Raw genomic sequence first — 22,556 nt, forward strand, 5'->3', positions numbered from 1 at the left:
TAAAATTTTCAAAAAAATTGTACTACACGAAAAGTAAGGCAGTGTCTTTGGCTCATTGATCATTTATGAATCTGTTGTTAGCGAGGAAGAAGCCGTCCCTGTGTCGCTGAATTCTCACCTTTAGGCTCCTGTACCTCCTTCCCAATGGTAGCAGAGTGAAGAGGCCATGGCCTGGGAAATGGTGGCTTTGAGCAGAGAGGCTGCTTTTTTTAAGGACACTGGGTCATGCAGATGTTCTTGATGGAGTACAGTCTGGTGCCTGTGATGTCGCTGGCCAAGTTGACAATCCTCTGGAGCTTTTTCTTTTTCTGAGATTTGGCACCTCCATACCAGTCACAAAAATTGAACCTTAACCTCTGTATTAATTGTGATTAAAACATATGAAAAACACAAAAAGGTGTTTTCAATAGTCCCTGCGATATTACATTGTAATATACCTTTTCTGGAGACTTATTTGCTTAATTAGTGCCACAGTTTCCTGCCAGTTCTTTTTTGTAAAAGCATATCTATTTCTACACTAGATATCTACTTAATATTCTTCTTTTAAACATATCTCTAGATTGGGCCATTTGTTTCACTAACAAACCTTTTCTTATTTTTCTTACAATTACATTTTTGATGTGCATTGTAGTTATATTCATTACACAGAATTCAGCATCAGTTTCTGTCGGAAATTCAAAATCCTTGCCTTAACATCAACTTGCACCAGGTCTTCCAGAAAAGATCTTGTGCTCAAAAGCTAAATATGACCATTAACCTCTTCTTGATTATTGCATGCTTTCCAACCCTATCAAGGCTGATTAGTTCCTTACTCAATTAAATCTACAAAAGCCAGAGGGGTATTGAAGTCAAATTTGTTGTCATCTGATTGCACAAGTACAACCCGACGAAACAGCATTCTCTTGACACTCAGACACACAGTCAGACATAACATACATACAGACAAATATATACGCAGGACAAGTATTCATATATACAAATAAATAAATAATTAAAAAGATAGATAATGCAGTGAATACAAGTCTCGAATGGTTAGTATGCAGTTTTTTTTTGTTGTTCAGAATTCTCACTGCTCATGGGAAGCTGTTTCTTAGCCTTGTGTTACTGGCTCTGATGCTCCTGTATCTCTTTCCAGATGGGAGCAACTGAAAAATGCTGTGTGCAGGATGGAAGGGTTCACGATAATTTTGCCTGCCCTCTTCAGATAACGTTCCCTGTTGATCACATCAATGTGGTGGGGGGGGGGGAAAGAAAGACTCCAGTGAACACCTCTGCCACTCTTACGGTCCTGTGGATTGACCTTCAATCAATTTCTCTGCAGTAACTGTACCATACAATGTTGCAGCCACCCAAGACACTTTCAATAGAGCTCTTGTAGAAGGTCAACATGATGTGGCAGGTAGGTGTGCCTGCTTCATTCTTCTCAGTAAGTGCAGTTACTATTAATAATCATGAATAGAAAATATTGTAGCTATCTTAAACTTCTAAAAGTACAATTCTTTACAAGAGAAACTGACATAAAAAGGACCATTTACTTTTGTACTACAAGTTTTGTATGAGGCGACATACAATTGGTCCAATCCAACATCAAACTTGTGCAAAATTGCAATAGTTCACACACACTAATGCAGCATGGTTCAAAACTTCTGAATAAATTATTTATTCATTTGCACATGACATTGTTATAACTGGAAATAGCTTTGGCTTTAAATTGGATATTTATTTTGTTGCTTACCATTGTCCATACTTTGCTTCCTCTTCAGGCAACACTTTCTCTATTTTCACCTTCACAGCTATTTGTCCCTGGTCTAATTGCTCTTTGATTTGATTTGAAGACCAGTTTTCATTCATTTTATCTGCAAAACAAAGTGAAATAAGGGTTATTTTCTCTTGAAAGACACATTTTGAATGTCTGCATTCATGGAACAAGGGTTTTTTTTATGCTAAGTATTGATCAGGCATCTACTTGCTTCCCCTTATGTACAAGCCCAGAGGCTGAGATTTAGCAACTTAAAAGAAGAAAGATTGTAAATTAAGAAAGAAAAAAAATACAGGTTAGAGATAAATGGCAGACAAATGTAGTAATGAATGCATATTAAAAATTCCCCATTCCTGACCAATAATCAAAGATACTTTTAGGAATGGGTCAATGAACAAAAGAAATTTGCTTTTGAACAGAAAGCTTTATGTTTGCATATCTCTCACTTTCATTACTCCATCAACTCCCAGACTGTATTACACAATAGTTCAGATCTTGTGGTGAAGCTATTGCTATTCATCATTCTTTGGCTTGGCTTCGCGGACGAAGATTTATGGAGGGGGTAAAAGTCCACGTCAGCTGCAGGCTCGTTGGTGGCTGACAAGTCCGATGCGGGACAGGCAGACACGGTTGCAGCGGTTGCAGGGGAAAATTGGTTGGTTGGGGTTGGGTGTTGGGTTTTTCCTCCTTTGCCTTTTGTCAGTGAGGTGGGCTCTGCGGTCTACTAAAGACTAATTCAACTATGAGTTGTCCTGTATTTTCAGGAACTTCATTACATGACTGAATGATATAGCAAATAAAGAGACTCAAGGACAAGATGCTGCACTATTTGTTGGATAGGTACTTACTACTGCATGCACAGGAAAGTTACAACTGGAGTGACCCCGTTTTAATAATATTTCCAGTATGGCAAGCATTAAATGCTAACAACCAAAAATACTGCAAATTAATTTTTATAAATGCTGTATTATTGTGACAGATTTAAATTGAATCCCACCTAGGTTTTTCTCTCATTTCATGTTCCATATCCATTTGGCATTCAACTAAAATATTCTTTTTTGTTATTGTGCATATTTTGTCTGCCCAAGTAACAATTTTTTAATCTGATTGGTGGCTATACTGTGTATAAATCTCTTGGAGAAGCCATGATTCAGATGTGGCATCCTAATTAGTTATGCTACAGAACAAAAGCCGATAGAAAATTTGTAAGTCAGAGACAACATAATGGTTGGTATCATTTTCTCAATGATACAAAATCTCGGCTACAATATGCAGAGAATATCATTCTATAACAAGGCACCAAAGGGTTATAAAAACTAAGGTGAAGAGCTACTATCTGTGGTTAAATAGAAAAGTGAAAGCATCATACAAAACAGCATACAAAGATAGACAGCGGATCAGAAAACTGAACTATATGGAAGAGAAAGAATGGCTGAAAGATCAATAAGGATTAGAAAACAAAATTTGCAGGAAACCATGTTGGAAAAAGTGAGTTGTGGAAATCAATACTGAAAAATAAGGAAATGTTAGAATAATTAAACGAGCGACTTTCAATCTTTTTCTTTCCACTCACATATCACTTTAAATAATCCCTATGCCATTAGTAAGGGATTACTTAAAGTGGTATGTGAATAGGGATAAAAAGATGAAGAATCACTGCTCTAGACCCAATTGTTACTGAAATATTTAGCTTGAGAAAAATTGTCACTGACCCATTTCCTTTGGAGTTATGAAACCGTGCACATAACGAGTCAATTAGGTATGATTAAAACAGTGGTTATCTCTCTTTTTAAAATATTTTTATTGAAGTTTGCAAGAATACAAAAATTAAGCATACATTGAGGTACAAATTACAAAAACAAAAAAAAAACCCATTAATTCAAAACCACTATCACGATACAAGTTTGAGGGAAAAAAAGTAGCATGCGAGTATCAAGTGGTAACAACCTGGAAATAGACAGCACAGCTTTGAAGTTTATAACAACCCTGAAGCTTTAGATTGTGGTAATGGTCCATAAAAGGGTCCCATGTCTTTATGAAATTGGTATTTGAACCTTTAATGGCATATCTAATTTTTTCTAAACTTAAACAACATATATCATATAGCCAGTGTGTATGGGAGGCGGCGGCCCCAGTCCAGGCACAGGGAGAGCAGCAGCGGCCCCGGCCCCAGTCCGGGCGAAGGGTAGACGGCGGCGGCCCCGATACGGGCAGGAGCAAGGGGGAGACGGCGGCCCCGGCCTCGGTCGAGTGAGGCAGGCGGAGGCCCCGGTCCGGGCAGGGAGTGGGAGGCGGCGGCCCCAGTCCAGGCACAGGGAGAGCAGCAGCGGCCCCGGCCCCGGTCCGGGCGAAGGGTAGACGGCGGCGGCCCCGATACGGGCAGGAGCAAGGGGGAGACGGCGGCCCCGGCCTCGGTCGAGTGAGGCAGGCGGAGGCCCCGGTCCGGGCAGGGAGTGGAAGGCAGCGGCCCCAGTCCAGGCACAGGGAGAGCAGCAGCGGCCCCGGCCCCGGTCCGGGCGAAGGGTAGACGGCGGCGGCCCCGATACGGGCAGGAGCAAGGGGGAGACGGCGGCCCCGGCCTCGGTCGAGTGGGGCAGGCGGAGGCCCCGGTCCGGGCAGGGAGTGGGAGGCGGCGGCCCCAATCCAGGCACAGGGTGAACTGCGGCGGCCTCGCCCCGGTCCGGGCAGTATGGACCGACTTAGGAGGGGAGGCAGGCCCCTCCAGCCCGGGTAAGAAACCTGCATAGGAGAAGGCCACTCCGATATAAAACCTACGACCCAAGGACCTCGCTGCCACGTCCCAGCTTGCTCGGCCACGGCACACGAACCATGGGTGTAAAGGGTGGGGCCAGTACTGCGCGCACTGCACTCCACCTAAAAGCTCCTTTGCGCAGGCCCGAGGACAGGTCCACGTCCTCCCCCTCCACGTCCTCCCCCTCCACGTCCTCCCCCTCCACGTCCTCCCCCTCCACGTCCTCCCCCTCCACGTCCTCCCCCTCCACGTCCTCCCCCTCCACGTCCTCCCCCTCCACGTCCTCCCCCTCCACGTCCTCCCCCTCCACGTCCTCCCCCTCCACGTCCTCCCCCTCCACGTCCTCCCCCTCCACGTCCTCCCCCTCCACGTCCTCCCCCTCCACGTCCTCCCCCTCCACGTCCTCCCCCTCCACGTCCTCCCCCTCCACGTCCTCCCCCTCCACGTCCTCCCCCTCCACGTCCTCCCCCTCCACGTCCTCCCCCTCCACGTCCTCCCCCTCCACGTCCTCCCCCTCCACGTCCTCCCCCTCCACGTCCTCCCCCTCCACGTCCTCCCCCTCCACGTCCTCCCCCTCCACGTCCTCCCCCTCCACGTCCTCCCCCTCCACGTCCTCCCCCTCCACGTCCTCCCCCTCCACGTCCTCCCCCTCCACGTCCTCCCCCTCCACGTCCTCCCCCTCCACGTCCTCCCCCTCAAAAGATGCTCACAAACTCAAGCTAGCATGCTGGAACATCAGAACCATGCTAGACAAGGCTGACAGCCACCGACCTGAACGTCGGTCTGCCCTCATTGCACATGAACTCCTCAGACTTGACATCGACATAGCAGCTCTCAGTGAAGTCCGCCTGGCAGATGTAGGCAGCCTCCAAGAACGCGGCGCGGGCTACACACTCTACTGGTCTGGCAAGCCTTCGGATGAACGACGCCTATCTGGTGTAGGCTTCATGGTCAAGAGCTTCATTGCCTCCAAACTCGAAAACCTTCCGACAGGCCTCTCGGTCCGAATCATGTCCATGCGACTCCCACTTCAAAACAAGCGTCACATCACCCTCATCAGTGTCTATGCTCCAACCCTCCAGGCGGAACCAGCAGAAAAGAACAAGTTCTACACCGACCTGCGCAACCTCATCCAACGTACCCCTACAGCCGACAAGGTTGTCATCCCGGGCGACTTCAACACTCGTGTCGGCAAAGACTCAGAAACCTGGCCAGGAATCCTGGGCAAGCATGGCGTCAGCAAGTGCAACGACAATGGGCGCCTCCTGTTGGAGCTCTGCGCAGAACAGCGACTTGTCATTACAAACACCCTTTTTCAGCAGAGGGACAGCCTTAAGACCACCTGGATGCATCCCCGATCCAAACACTGGCACCTCCTGGACTACATCCTGGTGCGAGAAAGTGACAAACAAGATGTGCTCCACACCAGGGTCATGCCTAGCGCGGAATGCCACACTGACCACCGGCTGGTTCGCTGCAAGCTCAACCTTCACTTCAAGCCAAAGCCCAGGAACAATAGAGCCCCCAGAAAGAGGTGCAATGTTGGAAACTGCAGTCAGACGAAGCGAGAGGAAACTTCCAGGCAAACCTCAAAGCAAAGCTCGACGTTGCAACCTGCCTCACGGACCCGTCCCCTGAAACCCTCTGGGATCAGTTGAAGACTACCATACTGCAATCCACTGAAGAGGTACTGGGCTTCTCCTCCAGGAAAAACAAGGACTGGTTTGACGAAAACAGCCAGGAAATCCAGGAGCTGCTGGCAAAGAAGCGAGCTGCCCACCAGGCTCACCTTACAAAGCCGTCCTGTCCAGAGAAGAAACAAGCCTTCCGTCGCGCATGCAGCCATCTTCAGCGCAAACTCCGGGAGATCCAAAATGAGTGGTGGACTAGCCTCGCCAAACGAACACAGCTCAGCGCGGACATTGGCGACTTCAGGGGTTTCTACGAGGCTCTAAAGGCTGTGTACGGCCCCTCACCCCAAGTCCAAAGCCCGCTGCGCAGCTCAGACGGCAAAGTCCTCCTCAGCGACAAGATCTCCATCCTCAACCGATGGTCAGAACACTTCCAATCTCTTTTCAGTGCCAACCGCTCAGTCCAAGATTCCGCCCTGCTCCAGCTCCCTCAACAGCCCCTAAGGCTAGAGCTGGATGAGGTCCTCACCCAGGATGAGACATATAAGGCAATCGAACAACTGAAAAGTGGCAAAGCAGCAGGTATGGATGGAATCCCCCCAGAAGTCTGGAAGGCTGGCGGCAAAACTCTGCATGCCAAACTGCATGAGTTTTTCAAGCTTTGTTGGGACCAAGGTAAACTGCCTCAGGATCTTCGTGATGCCACCATCATCACCCTGTACAAAAACAAAGGCGAGAAATCAGACTGCTCAAACTACAGGGGAATCACGTTGCTCTCCATTGCAGGCAAAATCTTCGCTAGGATTCTACTAAATAGAATAATACCTAGTGTCGCCGAGAATATTCTCCCAGAATCACAGTGCGGCTTTCGCACAAACAGAGGAACCACTGACATGGTCTTTGCCCTCAGACAGCTCCAAGAAAAGTGCAGAGAACAAAACAAAGGACTCTACATCACCTTTGTTGACCTCACCAAAGCCTTCGACACCGTGAGCAGGAAAGGGCTTTGGCAAATACTAGAGCGCATCGGATGTCCCCAAAGTTCCTCAACATGATTATCCAACTGCACGAAAACCAACAAGGTCGGGTCAGATACAGCAATGAGCTCTCTGAACCCTTCTCCATTAACAATGGTGTGAAGCAAGGCTGTGTTCTCGCACCAACCCTCTTTTCAATCTTCTTCAGCATGATGCTGAACTAAGCCATGAAAGACCCCAACAATGAAGACGCTGTTTACATCCGGTACCGCACGGATGGCAGTCTCTTCAATCTGAGGCGCCTGCAAGCTCACACCAAGACAAAAGAGAAACTTGTCCGTGAACTACTCTTTGCAGATGATGCCGCTTTAGTTGCCCATTCAGAGCCAGCTCTTCAGCGCTTTACGTCCTGCTTTGCGGAAACTGCCAAAATGTTTGGCCTGGAAGTCAGCCTGAAGAAAACTGAGGTCCTCCATCAGCCAGCTCCCCACCATGACTACCAGCCCCCCCCACATCTCCATCGGGCACACAAAACTCAAAACGGTCAACCAGTTTACCTATCTCGGCTGCACCATTTCATCAGATGCAAGGATCGACAATGAGATAGACAACAGACTCGCCAAGGCAAATAGCGCCTTTGGAAGACTACACAAAAGAGTCTGGAAAAACAACCAACTGAAAAACCTCACAAAGATAAGCGTATACAGAGCCGTTGTCATACCCACACTCCTGTTCGGCTCCGAATCATGGGTCCTCTACCAGCACCACCTACGGCTCCTAGAACGCTTCCACCAGCGTTGTCTCCGCTCCATCCTCAACATCCATTGGAGCGCTTACACCCCTAACGTCGAAGTACTCGAGATGGCAGAGGTCGACAGCATCGAGTCCACGCTGCTGAAGATCCAGCTGCGCTGGATGGGTCACGTCTCCAGAATGGAGGACCATCGCCTTCCCAAGATCGTATTATATGGCAAGCTCTCCACTGGCCACCGTGACAGAGGTGCACCAAAGAAAAGGTACAAGGACTGCCTAAAGAAATCTCTTGGTGCCTGCCACATTGACCACCGCCAGTGGGCTGATAACGCCTCAAACCGTGCATCTTGGCGCCTCACAGTTTGGCGGGCAGCAACCTCCTTTGAAGAAGACCGCAAAGCCCACCTCACTGACAAAAGGCAAAGGAGGAAAAACCCAACACCCAACCCCAACCAACCAATTTTCCCTTGCAACCGCTGCAATCGTGTCTGCCTGTCCCGCATCGGACTTGTGAGCCACAAACGAGCCTGCAGCTGACGTGGACTTTTTACCCCCTCCATAAATCTTCGTCCGCGAAGCCAAGCCAAAGATGGGTAGGTGGAATGCTGCTTTTTCATTTAGTGAAAATGAACATCCGGCTATCAATGAAGTTAGAGATAAAATTCAGGGTGGGGGCGGGTGGCGTGATGGCGTAGGTTGGAGACATGGAAATACGCCCCTCCCAACAGAATTAATTAAAACCCGAATTTTAAAAAACATTTTTCTAAATTGAGAATTTGGGATCGATTTAAAGTGATGGCTACAAAGAAGACAAAGACTCAAATAGCTAAGAAAACTACTACTAAACGCATTAGTATAACTGAAGAAGTTGGGCCTACCATAACAATTCAGCCTCCAAATCAAGCTCCATTCCCGCTGAGGAAGACCCAAGCGACAATGGTGAAGATTCACTTGACATCAGCACAACTTCACCAGGGAGCCGGGGAACATGGCGCTACAGTTCAGAAGAACGCAAACTGCACAGAAATGAATGCGCATGCACAAAGTCCGCACAAATGATGTCTACATAGGGACTTACAGAGTCGATTGAACCAGAGTTCATTGCTAGTCAGACCCATTTACAGCAGTGACCATATTCAGAGCCTGGACCGTTTTATCTTTGGATAAAGAAGATAATGAAAAGGAAAATGAATTGGAGCGAGGTAGTGAGGGAGAGGGAGGTGGAGGGGTAGGGGGAGAAGAGGAGGGGGGAAGAAGAAGAAGGGGAAGGGGGGAAGAAGGGGAGGGGGGAAGAAGAGGAGGGGGGAAGAAGAGGAGGGGGGAAGAAGAGGAGGGGGGAAGAAGAGGAGGGGGGAAGAAGAGGAGGGGGGAAGAAGAGGAGGGGGGAAGAAGAGGAGGGGGGAAGAAGAGGAGGGGGGAAGAAGAGGAGGGGAAGAAGAGGAGGGGAAGAAGAGGAGGGGAAGAAGAGGAGGGAAGAAGAGGAGGGGAAGAAGAGGAGGGGAAGAAGAGGAGGGGAAGAAGAGGAGGGGAAGAAGAGGAGGGGAAGAAGAGGAGGGGAAGAAGAGGAGGGGAAGAAGAGGAGGGGAAGAAGAGGAGGGGAAGAAGAGGAGGGGAAGAAGAGGAGGGGAAGAAGAGGAGGGGAAGAAGAGGAGGGGAAGAAGAGGAGGGGAAGAGGAGGAGGGGAAGAGGAGGAGGGGAAGAGGAGGAGGGGGAAGAGGAGGGGGGGAAGAGGAGGGGGAGAAGAGGAGGGGGAGAAGAGGAGGGGGAGGAAGAGGAGGGGAGAAGAAGAGGAGGGGGGAGGAAGAGGAGGGGGGAGGAAGAGGAGGGGGGAGGAAGAGGTGGGGGGAAGAAGAGTTGGGGGAAGAAGAGTTGGGGGAAGAAGAGTTGGGGGAAGAAGAGTTGGGGGAAGAAGAGTTGGGGGAAGAAGAGTTGGGGAGGAAGAGTAGGGGGAGGTTGGGGGAGGAAGAGTTGGGGGAGGAAGAGTTGGGGGAGGAAGAGTTGGGGGAGGAAGAGTTGGGGAGGATGAGTAGGGGGAGGTTGGGGGAGGAAGAGTTGGGGGAGGAAGAGTTGGGGGAAGAAGAGTTGGGGGAAGAAGAGTTGGGGGAAGAAGAGTTGGGGGAAGAAGAGTTGGGGGAAGAAGAGTTGGGGGAAGAAGAGTTGGGGGAAGAAGAGTTGGGGGAAGAAGAGTTGGGGGAAGAAGAGTTGGGGGAAGAAGAGTTGGGGGAAGAAGAGTTGGGGGAAGAAGAGTTGGGGGAAGAAGAGTTGGGGGAAGAAGAGTTGGGGGAAGAAGAGTTGGGGGAAGAAGAGTTGGGGGAAGAAGAGTTGGGGGAAGAAGAGTTGGGGGAAGAAGAGTTGGGGGAAGAAGAGTTGGGGGAAGAAGAGTTGGGGGAAGAAGAGTTGGGGGAAGAAGAGTTGGGGGAAGAAGAGTTGGGGGAAGAAGAGTTGGGGGAAGAAGAGTTGGGGGAAGAAGATTTGGGGGAAGAAGAGTTGGGGGAAGAAGAGTTGGGGGAAGAAGAGTTGGGGGAAGAAGAGTTGGGGGAAGAAGAGTTGGGGGAAGAAGAGTTGGGGGAAGAAGAGTTGGGGGAAGAAGAGTTGGGGGAAGAAGAGTTGGGGAAGAAGAGTTGGGGGAAGAAGAGTTGGGGGAAGAAGAGTTGGGGGAAGAAGAGTTGGGGGAAGAAGAGTTGGGGGAAGAAGAGTTGGGGGAAGAAGAGTTGGGGGAAGAAGAGTTGGGGGAAGAAGAGTTGGGGGAAGAAGAGTTGGGGGAAGAAGAGGAGGGGGAAGAAGAGGAGGGGGAAGAAGAGGAGGGGGAAGAAGAGGAGGGGGAAGAAGAGGAGGGGTAAGAAGAGGAGGGGGAAGAAGAGGAGGGGAAAGCAGAGGAGGGGAAAGCAGAGGAGGGGAAAGCAGAGGAGGGGAAAGCAGAGGAGGGGAAAGCAGAGGAGGGGAAAGCAGAGGAGGGGAAGAAGAGGAGGGGAAGAAGAGGAGGGGAAGAAGAGGAGGGGGAAAGTGAGCTGGCTTCAAACTGAAGTTGAATACTTGATTAGATATACTTAAGGAATCAAAAAATGGTCTCTTCAGTTCAAATATTGCTGAAAGAAAAAAGTTAAATGTTCTTTTTTTCCAAAGAAAATTAAAAGTATGAATAATGTTAAGATTGTTGGGCTACCTGAACATTTTGAAGGCTCTAATTCAGTCCAATTTTTTCAAAGATGGTTTTGCAGAAATCATGGGTCCTGAAAATTTTTCTAATGGATTAGATTTGGATAGAGCACTCAGAGCAAATGGTAAGAAACCATTTCCAGGTTAAGCGCCACGGTTGATTTTCATCAGGTCTTTACGTTATCAAGATAACGTAAATATTAAGATTGACGGTTCAAAATGCTCAAAACCAACAATAGTGGGAAATAACAATGTTTTTCTATGCAGATTTAAGTTTGTCAATTGTTCAAAGAAGAAAGTAAATTGACCCTGCAAAAAATCAGTTCTTTTGAAAAAAGTATCCAACTTTTCTTTTCGTTACCTCGCCATACTTCAAGTGTTTTCTGGAGATAATCAATCACGGTTTTTCAACGATGAAGAAGAGGTTTTGAAATTTGCTAATTCTTTGCCAAATGTTAAACAAGATCAAACTTCAAGTTTCAGTCTGGCTACTCACTCAACAGCTTTCATTTCATCAAAATTAGAGGGCATAAGATGTGCATCAGTTTTTAAAACCAAGAACTGATGGAGTTTGATGATGACCAAGTGAATAAAGATCTCGAAGAAGCCGCCTACACCTGAATATACTACAATTAAAGTTGTGTTTTCAGTCTGGGAGGAGTGGACTTTTTGTCATCTTCTTCCATAGCCACATGCCACTTTGTGGCAAAGGCCACTTCCCGCATAGTAGAGCAAATCAGTTTTTTTTTAAAAAATACTGATACTTTTTGGGGGTTTTTTTCCCTTTTTTTTCCTAGAGATGTCAAATTTATTTGAATAGGTTTATGGAGTAGGATCCAGTGGGAGAAGTGGTGAGAGTTCTTTGATTTGAATATGAAGGGTAATAACAAATTAAATTCTGTAACCTTTAATATAAATAGGTTTAATAAAGTAATTAAAAGTGTGACAGATTATAGATATGTTTTTGGAGATAAATTGGGGCAGATTTTTTTTTCAGTGTAGGTCACATGCAGACATTTCAAAACAGATCTCATTTAAAATAACTGAAGATCTGCTCAAGCAAGACGGGTGGGGGGGTGCTTTGCACAAACTTTGGAGAGTGCCCAAGAGACTTCAACAATGGTTGTTCTTTTGAAAAGCAACAGATGAAAGAGATTGGAGTAGTAGTTCAGAGCTGTAGGCTGTCTGGGAGTGTAGCCTGCTGTTCTAAGAGGGTCATGCAGTTTTTGCAAGCAGAGAGAGTCAAACAGGCTTTGTCTTTGAGAGTTAGAGAGAGAATTCTGCATAAGTTGTGGGTGTTCAGCGATCTCTCCTTCTCTCTCTCTCTCTCTCTCTCTCTCTCTGAAAACTGACAAGAACCTTCCTGAGCGTAACCATTTACCTTTCAAGCATCAAAGCTTGGTGAACTTTATAAATGTTCAATTCTGTGCAGAGTAATAAGAATTGCCTGCAACCAGTAAACTTGGAAGAATGAGAAGTGAGATTGGACTGTGATTTAAATAATTTTTTTCTAAACTGACACACACATTACATACACGTGCACTTAGAATTAGAAGGGGATTAAGTTAGGTTAAGTTAATAGTGTGAAGATAAAGTTTGATCCGGTTTTCATGTTTATAGATAATTAAAAGCAACTTTTGTTTAAGTAACCATTTATCTTGGTCAATATCTATTGCTCCTGGGTTTTGGGGTCCTCTGGGATCGTAACAAAAGGAAGAGGCTTTTGTATTAAAAAAATTAAGGGTTGATATTGTTTTTTTTTATAAACACACACACACACACACACACACACACACACACACACACACACACACACACACACACACACATATGAGAAACACATTTAACTGAAAAGGGACATCAAAAATTAAAAAGGGAATGGATAGGTAAGTGGTAGCTTCGTCGTTTAATTCCAAGGCAAGAGGAGCTGCTATTTTGACTAATAAAAAAGTTCCTGTTAAGATACAATCTGTAGTTATGGATTCTGCTGAGAGATTTGTCTTCGTACATTGTCAAATTTATTCAGAAATATGGACATTTATGTGCATTTATGCACCCAATGTAGATGATAAAAAATGTATTAGTGAGTCTTTTATATACTTTGCTGAAGCATATGAAAATATTCTAATTGGAGATTTTAATTGTTGTTTAGATCCAATTTTGGATAAGTCACAAAAATCAGTTACTAGGATTAAAACTTCTAAAAGAAGTTTGACTTTGATGAAGGATTTGAATTTGGTTGATATCTGACAAAGGTTAAATCTGAAAAAGGTTATTCTTTTTATTTTTATAGACATGACTATTATTCAAGCATAAATATGTTTTTAATGTCAGCAAATTTACAAGGAAGAGTTATGCAAGCAGAATATAAAGCTAGGATTTTATCAAATCATTCATCACTTTTGATGTTATTTCTTGAGATTCTTGAAAATTCTTGAAAAGGAAAACAATGTCGTTTAGATGGAGATTTAATTATTCATTGTTTAAAAAAAGATGATTTTATAAGAAGACAAATCCAGGAATATTTAGATATTAATTCAGATTCAATGGATAATACATTTATTTTATGGGATGCCTTGAAGCTTTAAATCCTTGATGACTTAAGAGGTCAAATAATAAGTTATTCAGTTTTAAAATATTTAAAAGATTATGTTAAGGATTTAGATAAATTGGGAAAAGAAAATAGAGAATTTGAAAAAAGATTTACATAAAAATACATCTGAAGTGAAAAGAAAGAATTAATAAAGAATAAATTACATTATAATTTGAGGTAGACATAGAACTGAAAAATCAATTGAAAGAACTAAACAAAAATATTATGAATTGGGAGAAAGGGCACATAAGGTTGTGGATTAGCAACTTAAAGCTGAACAAGACTATTAATGCTATTAAAAGGAACTCTAAAAAAGTTACTTATAAGCCTCAAAAACTAAGTTTTTCCTTTAAAGATGTTTATTTTAAGTTGTATACATCTCAGACTGATAATGATGAAAGTAAGATTCAGAATTTTTTTATCTAAAATGAATTTGCCTACATTAAATTGCCAAGATTGAAAGATTTAGATGCACCATTTATGGTGATGGAAATTATTAATGCCCTTAATTCTTTGCAAACTGGTAATCTCCCGGAGAGGCTGGTTTCCCACCAGAATTTTACAAAAAAATTAAAGACTTAATAATAACTCCTTTTATGGAGGTATTAAAGCAGGCAAATAAAACCCATTCACTACTGGAATCTTTTTTGAATTAGATTATGTTATACCTAAAAAAGAGAGGGATCCATTAAAAAATGGAATCTTATAGATCAATATCTTTATTAAATATTGATTATAATAGCTAATGTCTCAGCAAATAGATTGGCTAATTATTTACCCAGTTTAATTCATATGGATCATTCTGGGTTTGTTAAAGGATAATATTGTTAGATTGATTAGTTTAATGCATACATCTCAAAAGGGGAATTGGTGGTGGTGTGAGCTTTAAATGCTGTGAAGGGTTTTGAAATGGAATTATTTATTTAAGGTCTGAGAAAAATTTGATCTTGGATTTTTGTTTATTCATTGGACTAAAATATTATATAAAAATCCTTCTGCCAAGGTTGTAACAAATGGACAAATTTCTTCGGCTTTTTCATTGTCTAGATCAAGTCGACAAGGATGCTCATTATTCCCAGCTTTGTTTGTTTTCGCAATTGAACGATTAGCAGAATTAATAACACAGGATATTGCTATTTAAGGATATAAAAGTTAGTGCAGATGATCATAAGATTAATTTATTTGCTGATGATGTTTTGATTTATGTGACAGATCCTATAAATTCTTTGTGTTCATTGTGTACAAGATCGAAAGAATATGGTGAAATATCAGGTTATAAAATTAATTGGGACAAAAGTGAAATTATGCCCTTGGTAAAAGGAGATGATATTCAGTGTAAATAACTTACCTCATTTAAATGGTCAGAAAATAGAATTAAATATTTGAGGATAAGAATTGACAAAGATTTAAATAATTTGTATAAATTAAATTATTTACCCTTATTTAAGGATTTAAATTCAAGTATTAGGAAGTTTTTATGGAAAGGAAAGATGCCCTAGAGTTTGCCTACAGAAATTAACTTGGAAGTTTGAATTAGGAGGTTTATAACATCCTCATTTTGAAATTTATTATAAAGCAGCCCAATTGAAATTTATTAATGGAATGTTTGATTTAGAGAAATCATTCACTTGGGCTAAAATAGAATTGAATAAAATAATTGAAGATCATATACAGGATTTTATTTACAAATGGAATTCTAATTAGTAATAGGAATTAGAGATACACCTAACTATGAGATATTTGATTTAGATTATGAGAAAGGTGGAAAATGTTTAATTTCCCTTTATATCAAAATAGACTTATTTTTCTATGAAGAATCAATTTTTGGGACAGAGTCAAATGGGGATAACAAGCATAGAAGATTGGGGATAATATGGGGATAACAAGCATAGAAGATTGGGGATAATATGGGGATAACAAGCATAGAAGATTGGGGATAATATGGGGATAACAAACATAGAAGATTGGGGATAATATGGGGATAACAAGCATAGAAGATTGGGGATAATATAGGGATAACAAGCATAGAAGATTGGGGATAATATGGGGATAACAAGCATAGAAGATTGGGGATTATATGGGGATAACAAGCATAGAAGATTGGGGATAATATGGGGATAACAAGCATAGCAGATTGGGGATAATATGGGGATAACAAGCATAGCAGATTGGGGATAATATGGGGATAACAAGCATAGCAGATTGGGGATAATATGCGGATAACAAGCATAGAAGATTGGGGATAATATGGGGATAACAAACATAGAAGATTGTTTTGAAGCAGGTGAATTTATTACTTTTCGATGAATGAAGAAAAAATGTGTCCCGAATGATACATTTTTCTGTTATTATGAAGTTACAGCCTTTTTGATTGATAAGGTAGGTCATAATTTGAGATTACTTAGAGAAAATGAATTATATTTATTAATAATTAAGGGCTGTATGAATAAATTTATTTCAGAGATGTACAAATCACTTCAAAAATCAGCTCCTAGAATAGGAATTCATAACTCAAGATTAAAATGGGAGGTTGATTTAGGTAGACAAATAGATGAAAATAATTGGAAGTAACTTCGTAAGGATAGTATGATGAAAATTATTAAGATATAGATTAGTTCAGTATTATATTTAACTCCCCAAAAAAATGCTTAAAAAGTTGAATTTAGTAGTATCAGATTTATGTTTCAGGTGTAATCAAGAAATTGGTTCATTTTTTTTCATTATATTTGAGAGTGTCCTAGAGTAAAATCTTTTTAGAGGTAAAAGAAATTTGGAGAAAATAGTAAGTAAAGAAAAAACTCCCACTAGATCTGATGTTATTTTTGTTCGGTGGTATTAAAATGATTAGTCTTAGATTAAAATTAACTATTTAATCAAATTGATTTTTTTTCAATTAGCTTTAGCAGTTTCTAGAAAGTGCATTGCCATTACTTGGAAATCAAATACAGATTTAAGAATAGAGAGATAATATGCTGAATTGTGCTCTTGTATGAGCCCATACTTACAATGTGTTAGTTTGAAAATTTGAAGGACTCTTTAAAGCTTGCCACACTGGATCTAATATTATGTGTAACAAATTTTTTTTTTCTTTTTTTGGCATTCACCCTATTTTCTTCATATATAATACCTACATACACATGGAGACAACACTTTCTATTTTCTGTTAATTCCCAATTTCAACATGTCATCTTCAAAGCATCCATATTCAGAATTACTACCTTAATATAAATCATACTTTGTAATTGCAGCTATAAGTAGCTTTTATTCATTGATATAAACATAATATTTTGCATAACTTCGCATCAAGATTATATTTAAAGACATAACAATATCAGACGATAAGAAATTATCAACACGAAATAAGATACGATGATTAAAACAAATTCAAAGAAAAGTAATTTGATCTCACGCATCTTCCATGGTTGTCCAAAGAATGGGAAACAAAACTCTTAGTTAGCCCAAATATTACAACATGTGATGTCATAGTAACTACGGTAACTCTACAAAAACAATTTATCCTTAAAGGGATAGTCATAAAATTAACAAAAATCTAAAACACAAGGTTTTAACCTTTACTATATATCTCATACACACACAACATAGGCATTATTTTTTCAGCCTATTCATTTAATAATTGTAGATGCGGATATATAATTCTTAAATAAAATATTTTTTAAATGTAAAAGATAAATTTGATTTTGATTTAAAGTCAAAATATCATCTTGAAATGATCCAAAAATAGCAAGGACAAGGTACCAATTTAACCTTAAGAATCATTGATGTTTGAAAAAGATTTTTACAAAATGTAAGTAATACCTTACTAATCACAGAGCACTGATAGCATAGGGATTACTGAAGGTGGAAAAAAAGTTTGAAAACCACTGAATTAAACAGTGAATCTTGCATTAGACTTCTTTGTAGGTGTTGCAGCTCAAATCCTAGATACAGAATGCTACTTGCAACATCCTTAAAAAAAAGGCAACGCTGTCAGATCTGCTGTAATGGCAGCACTGCTACTGGTGTGGTCTTAGGAGAGCAGAGAACGGAGACTCAGTACTGCCCCGAAAGGGTTAACTGCCCGGTCCTGATTCCAGCAGCTTCCTACAGGTGTTAAAAGGCCTGTTAAAGAAGCCAACAGTATTTTTAAACCGAAATCCTGCAACCAGGGTCTGTGACCAAGACGATGGTGCCTGTCCTCAGCAGCAGTCTCTGGGGACCAGTAGACCAGCATGGGGCACCAGAAACAAGGAAAAAACTCCTTCGCCAACCAACCACCTTTGTTGAGGAGGAGAAGACCATAAAGGATGGTGACTACTGTGGCAGACCAGTGATGAGCTCAGTGGATGAAGGACCCACAAAGTTTGTGGTCTACCTCTGGTGGGGCAACCTGCACGGGCTGCGGGAGACTGGCTCATGCGAACCAGGTATCAGAGCCAGGACGAAAGTAAGTGCTGAAGGGCTCCAAATCAGCTTCGGACGCTGAAGGCATCCTGTTTATAATCAGAGTTTTGGATCGGGAGGTCAGGTTGCCGATAAATTGATTTGGGGCCTGTATAGCTGCAGAAGTGTTGGAGGTAAATCCACGGACACTCATTGACTCCCTTTTGCTTCTCTTTCTCTCATACTATAAAGGGTGCCGGCCAACACTATTGGCAACTCTGTCTGCTTTACTGAAGGGAGAGGGAATTTTTGTAATATTACGTGTTCTATTCTATTACATGACAATAAAATGTTACGAGCCCAGAGGACCCCAAAACCCAGCAGCAATAGATATTCACCAAGACAAATGGTTACTTAAACAAAAGTTGCTTTAAACATGAAAACAGATTTAAGTCACTATTGACTTAACCCCCTTCTAATTCTAAGTGCTCGTGTATGTAATGTGTGTCAGTTCAGAAAAGTTCTTTGGCTCACAGTCCAATCTCACTTCTCATTCCTCCAAGTTCACTGGTTGCAGACAATTCTTATACTGTGCACAGAATTTAACATTTATAAAGTTCTCCAGGCTTTCGTGCTTCAAAGGTAAATTGTTTTCGCTCAGGAAGGTTCTTGTCAGTTTTCAGAGAGAGATTTATTGTTCGCTGGCACCCACAACTGATTCCTTGCCGAAGAAACTTGCCCCCTCAGGGTTCTCCAGATGATAACTCCTTTCTTTCAGGTCACCACATTGAGCCTTTTTGTTTCTCTTATTCCAAATGAAACATTAAACAGCCAATCCTCTCATCTTGCACGAGCCACAAAGGCTTTGACAAGGCTGAACTAAGAACTCACTACCCATCTTCCAAAATGGGGTTTTCCACAAGCTTTCCAGCTTGTCCAGTTCCAGTTGCTGCTGCTGACTGTAAAACTGTAGAACTGATCTCTCTCTCACACACAGAGGGAAAACATGTTTTACACTCTCTCTCTGCTTGCAAAACCACATGACCCTCATAGAACAGCAAGTTCCACTCCAGACAGAATGTGGCTCTGACAAGCTCTTTCATCTGTTGCCTTTTTGTAAGCAACAATCCATTAGTGAAGTCTCTTGGGCATTCTCCAAAGCTTTTGCAAAGGCTCTGAGGCCCCGACATGTCTAGCATTAGCAAAGCTCCAGTATTTTAAATAAAATTTGTTTTAAAGTATTTGTATGTGACCTACACTAACAAACCTACCACAATTTATCTCCCAAAAACATATCTATATACTGTCACAAAATTAATCTTGATCTTGAATCTTAAATAGAGAATTGGCAGAGAGAGAAAAACAATGAAAACTGACAGGTTCTCAGCTTACTCCCATGGGGATGTGGTATTGAACAAAACACATGGAATTGTGGTTCAACAAGTCTCCAGATTCTGGTTGATTTCATCCTCAGCTCTTAAGTGGCTTCCAAGATAGGTGATACAGTATATTGCTTTTAAATTTTTTAAGAATTTCCTGAATGACAAGAGAGTTTCAGCAGATTGGAAAATAATAATACTTTTGTTCAAAAATAAGGACACGTACAGTAGGAACCTCCAGATCTGTTAGCATTACACCTGTCATAGGAAAAATGCTAGAATACAAATACAGCACAGGCCCTTTGGCCAATGGTGTCTGTGTTGGCTATGATGCCAACATTCTTGCACATGGTCATATCCCATCTTCCTACAAATGATTCATATCCCTCTATTCTCTGACTGTTCATGTGCCTGTGTGAATGCCTCAGACATTGCCATTTTATCTCCTTCCACAATCTTCCATGGTAGTGCATTCCAGGCAGCCACCACTTGCTGTGTAAAAACCTTTCTTCATAAATTTCCTTTAGAAGTTAGTACTAAACACATTGCATCAGGACACAGGGAAAAATTCTGTTTTAAGGGAAAATCAACATGATTTTGTAAAAGGGACCATGTTTGACATATTTATTTAATAATATCTGCTTTAGGTAAAGGGAAACATGAATGAACTATGTTTAGATTATTACATGTAATTTAACAAGGTGTTGCATCAAACCAGCATATTTAGCACAGCCACTGTCTCACAGTACCAGAGACCTGGTTTCTACCTTGACCTCGGGTGCTGTCTGTTTATACGATCTCCATTCAACTGAATGGGCTTCCTCCAGGACCTCAATTTCCTCTCAATATCCCAGGTTGGTCTGTTAATTTGCCACTAAATTGCCCCTAGTATACAGCTGTGTGGTTGAACTTGGGGTTAGTTGATGAGAATATGAGGAAGATAAAATAACAGATTAATGTTGGACTAGTGGAAACAGATGGTTGGTGTTCAAGTCTGACACAGTGCACCAAAAGGCCAATTTCACTACTGTGTTTCTGATAAAAGATTACTGGGGGAAAATAAAAGCTCAAGATATAGGAAGTAACTGTTAAAGACACAATAAATGGTGTGCCAAAGGGATCAGAGTTGGGGCTTTGACTTTTCATAATTCATACCAAATGACCTGGATGAAGGCACCAAAGATTGTTCAGATAGACAGTATAGGAATTGTTCTGAAGACATAATGAGGTTATAGATAGGTTAAGTGGGCAAAGGTCTGCAAAATGGAATAATGTGGGAAAGTGTGGAATTAGTAGGATTTCTTTTTAAATTAACCATTTTATCTAAACGATAATTGATCACAGAGTTTTTATATGTGGTGGGATCTTGTGACATAGCATGATGCACAGAAGGCTACAAAGCAGATACAAGTACTTAAGAAAGTTAATAAAACCTTAATTGTTTTGTTTTGCTAGGGGCTTAGACTATGAAGCCATGGAGATAAAACCTAATCTGGAATTGTATGTGCAATTTTAGTCTTCAATTTAAGGAAGGATGTTAATGTATTGGGGCAGTTTAAGAATGTAATACCTAGAATGAGCCATTATCCCAAGGGGAAATTTTACACAGGATGACTTATAAGCACTGATGCAGGGTTACATGATTGAGACCTAGGATTCCGAAGATTTTTCTGGAGTAGATGTTCCCTCCTGGGGAGAATCTAGGACAAGAGAATCACTGTTTAAAAATAAGCAGTCACCCACAAAAGAGACCATTTCTTTTCTCTGAGTGTTATGAATCTTTGGGACTTATTTTCAGTGCAATACTATTCTTCCTCAAAGAGTGGTGGAAGCTGAGATTTCGATTTTTTTTAAGGCAACTTGATAAGCAAGAGAGTTGAGGTTACAATCAGATCAGCCTCAATCCTATAACATACTGAAACAGGCTTAAAGTATCTGGGTGAGCTAATCCTGTTCCTAACTTGTATGTTCCTATTGTTATGAACTAACAACTCATTTGATTTTTTTTGTTTGGGACTAAAGGGACTTTGTTAGCTCTAACAAACGAACAGCAATGGAAAATTCAAAGGTAAATTCAAAATAGTTTTTATTAAACTATTAATAACATAACATTTCTTACTTATCTCTAAACTTAACCCCACTATGTGCAAATGTAATGTGTGTGGGAGAGGGAGAGAGAGAGTGAGAGAGAGAGAGATTAAAGTCCCACTCTGAAAAGTCTTTTTTTTTTAATTTTAGCATCATTTTATTCTTGCTTGGATGTCTTAAATCCTCAGTTCACAAATAATTATAAAGTGCTTTTAAACATCACATCTTCAGGCCTCTTTACTCACAATTCTTTTGATGAAATGTCTCGAGAGATTGTATTTAAATAGCTGTGATCATCTTTTGAGCCACCAATGTACCTACTATGAAAAGGAGAATACAATTCCTGTCTTCCCAGGATCAAATCTTCTTACTGAAGATTTTGGAAACAGTTTTCCACACGAAGAATCTGCCCTCTTTTCAATGAGATAACCAATATGGCTATTTTCTTCCACAATGAATTCACATACCCAGACAAGGGTTAAATGAAGGGGCCATACAAAAATGAGCTCAGTAGAATTCTGTCCTCTTTTCCAAAGAGATAGCAAAGCAGTCTTCCTTATTTCAAAAGCCATTTACTCTGTATTCCCCATTTTCCAGGAGTAACACACACCAGCACCTATTCTGGTTACTGTAAATCAACCTCGTCTTTCACAAGGTTCCAACCCCCATGTGTGCCACAGGAGTTTTTAATCCCGAAAACTGATCTCTGACTCTCATTTAAATAATATATTTCTAGCCATTTTTTCACATGTCACATGGAGGTATGTCCTGTAGCTGGTTTCCTTCCTGTTTTCTGCATTAACACAATGGTCCCCGGAAATCTCCATGGGCTACAACTGCTTAAAGGTTGAAGCCCAAGGCTGCAGTGCAGCAGGTAGTATAGTTCATTCTTGATCTCCAGAATTGTTTGTATGGAGTGTGTAGATTTATACTTTTCTCTGGGAGTTTGGATTTCCTCTGTTTTAATGCAAAGAATGCAATGCAAGTGAATTGAGCCCCCCCCCCCCCCTCCCCCAGTATCTCTGTTACAAAGCCCTTGCTCTGTTAAACTTGCTTCATAAGACACATTCTCCAATCCAGGCAATATC

At 41.8% G+C, this 22,556-nt stretch overlaps 1 protein-coding gene across 3 annotated transcripts in view; it reads right to left on the bottom strand.

Moving 5' to 3' along the window:
• Positions 1–22,556, bottom strand: part of prdm11 (PR domain containing 11) — a 165,041-nt gene that overhangs the window by 112,021 nt on the left and 30,464 nt on the right. For all 3 annotated transcript variants that reach the window (XM_069895840.1, XM_069895833.1, XM_069895827.1), the window contains one exon: positions 1,736–1,856. In XM_069895840.1, coding sequence (XP_069751941.1) covers positions 1,736–1,851 — 116 coding nt within the window. In that variant the 5' untranslated portion in view covers positions 1,852–1,856. The remainder of the gene's footprint in view (positions 1–1,735; positions 1,857–22,556) is intronic.

Source organism: Narcine bancroftii, chromosome 1, assembly GCF_036971445.1.
Source record: "Narcine bancroftii isolate sNarBan1 chromosome 1, sNarBan1.hap1, whole genome shotgun sequence".
Classification (NCBI taxonomy): Eukaryota; Metazoa; Chordata; class Chondrichthyes; order Torpediniformes; family Narcinidae; genus Narcine; species Narcine bancroftii.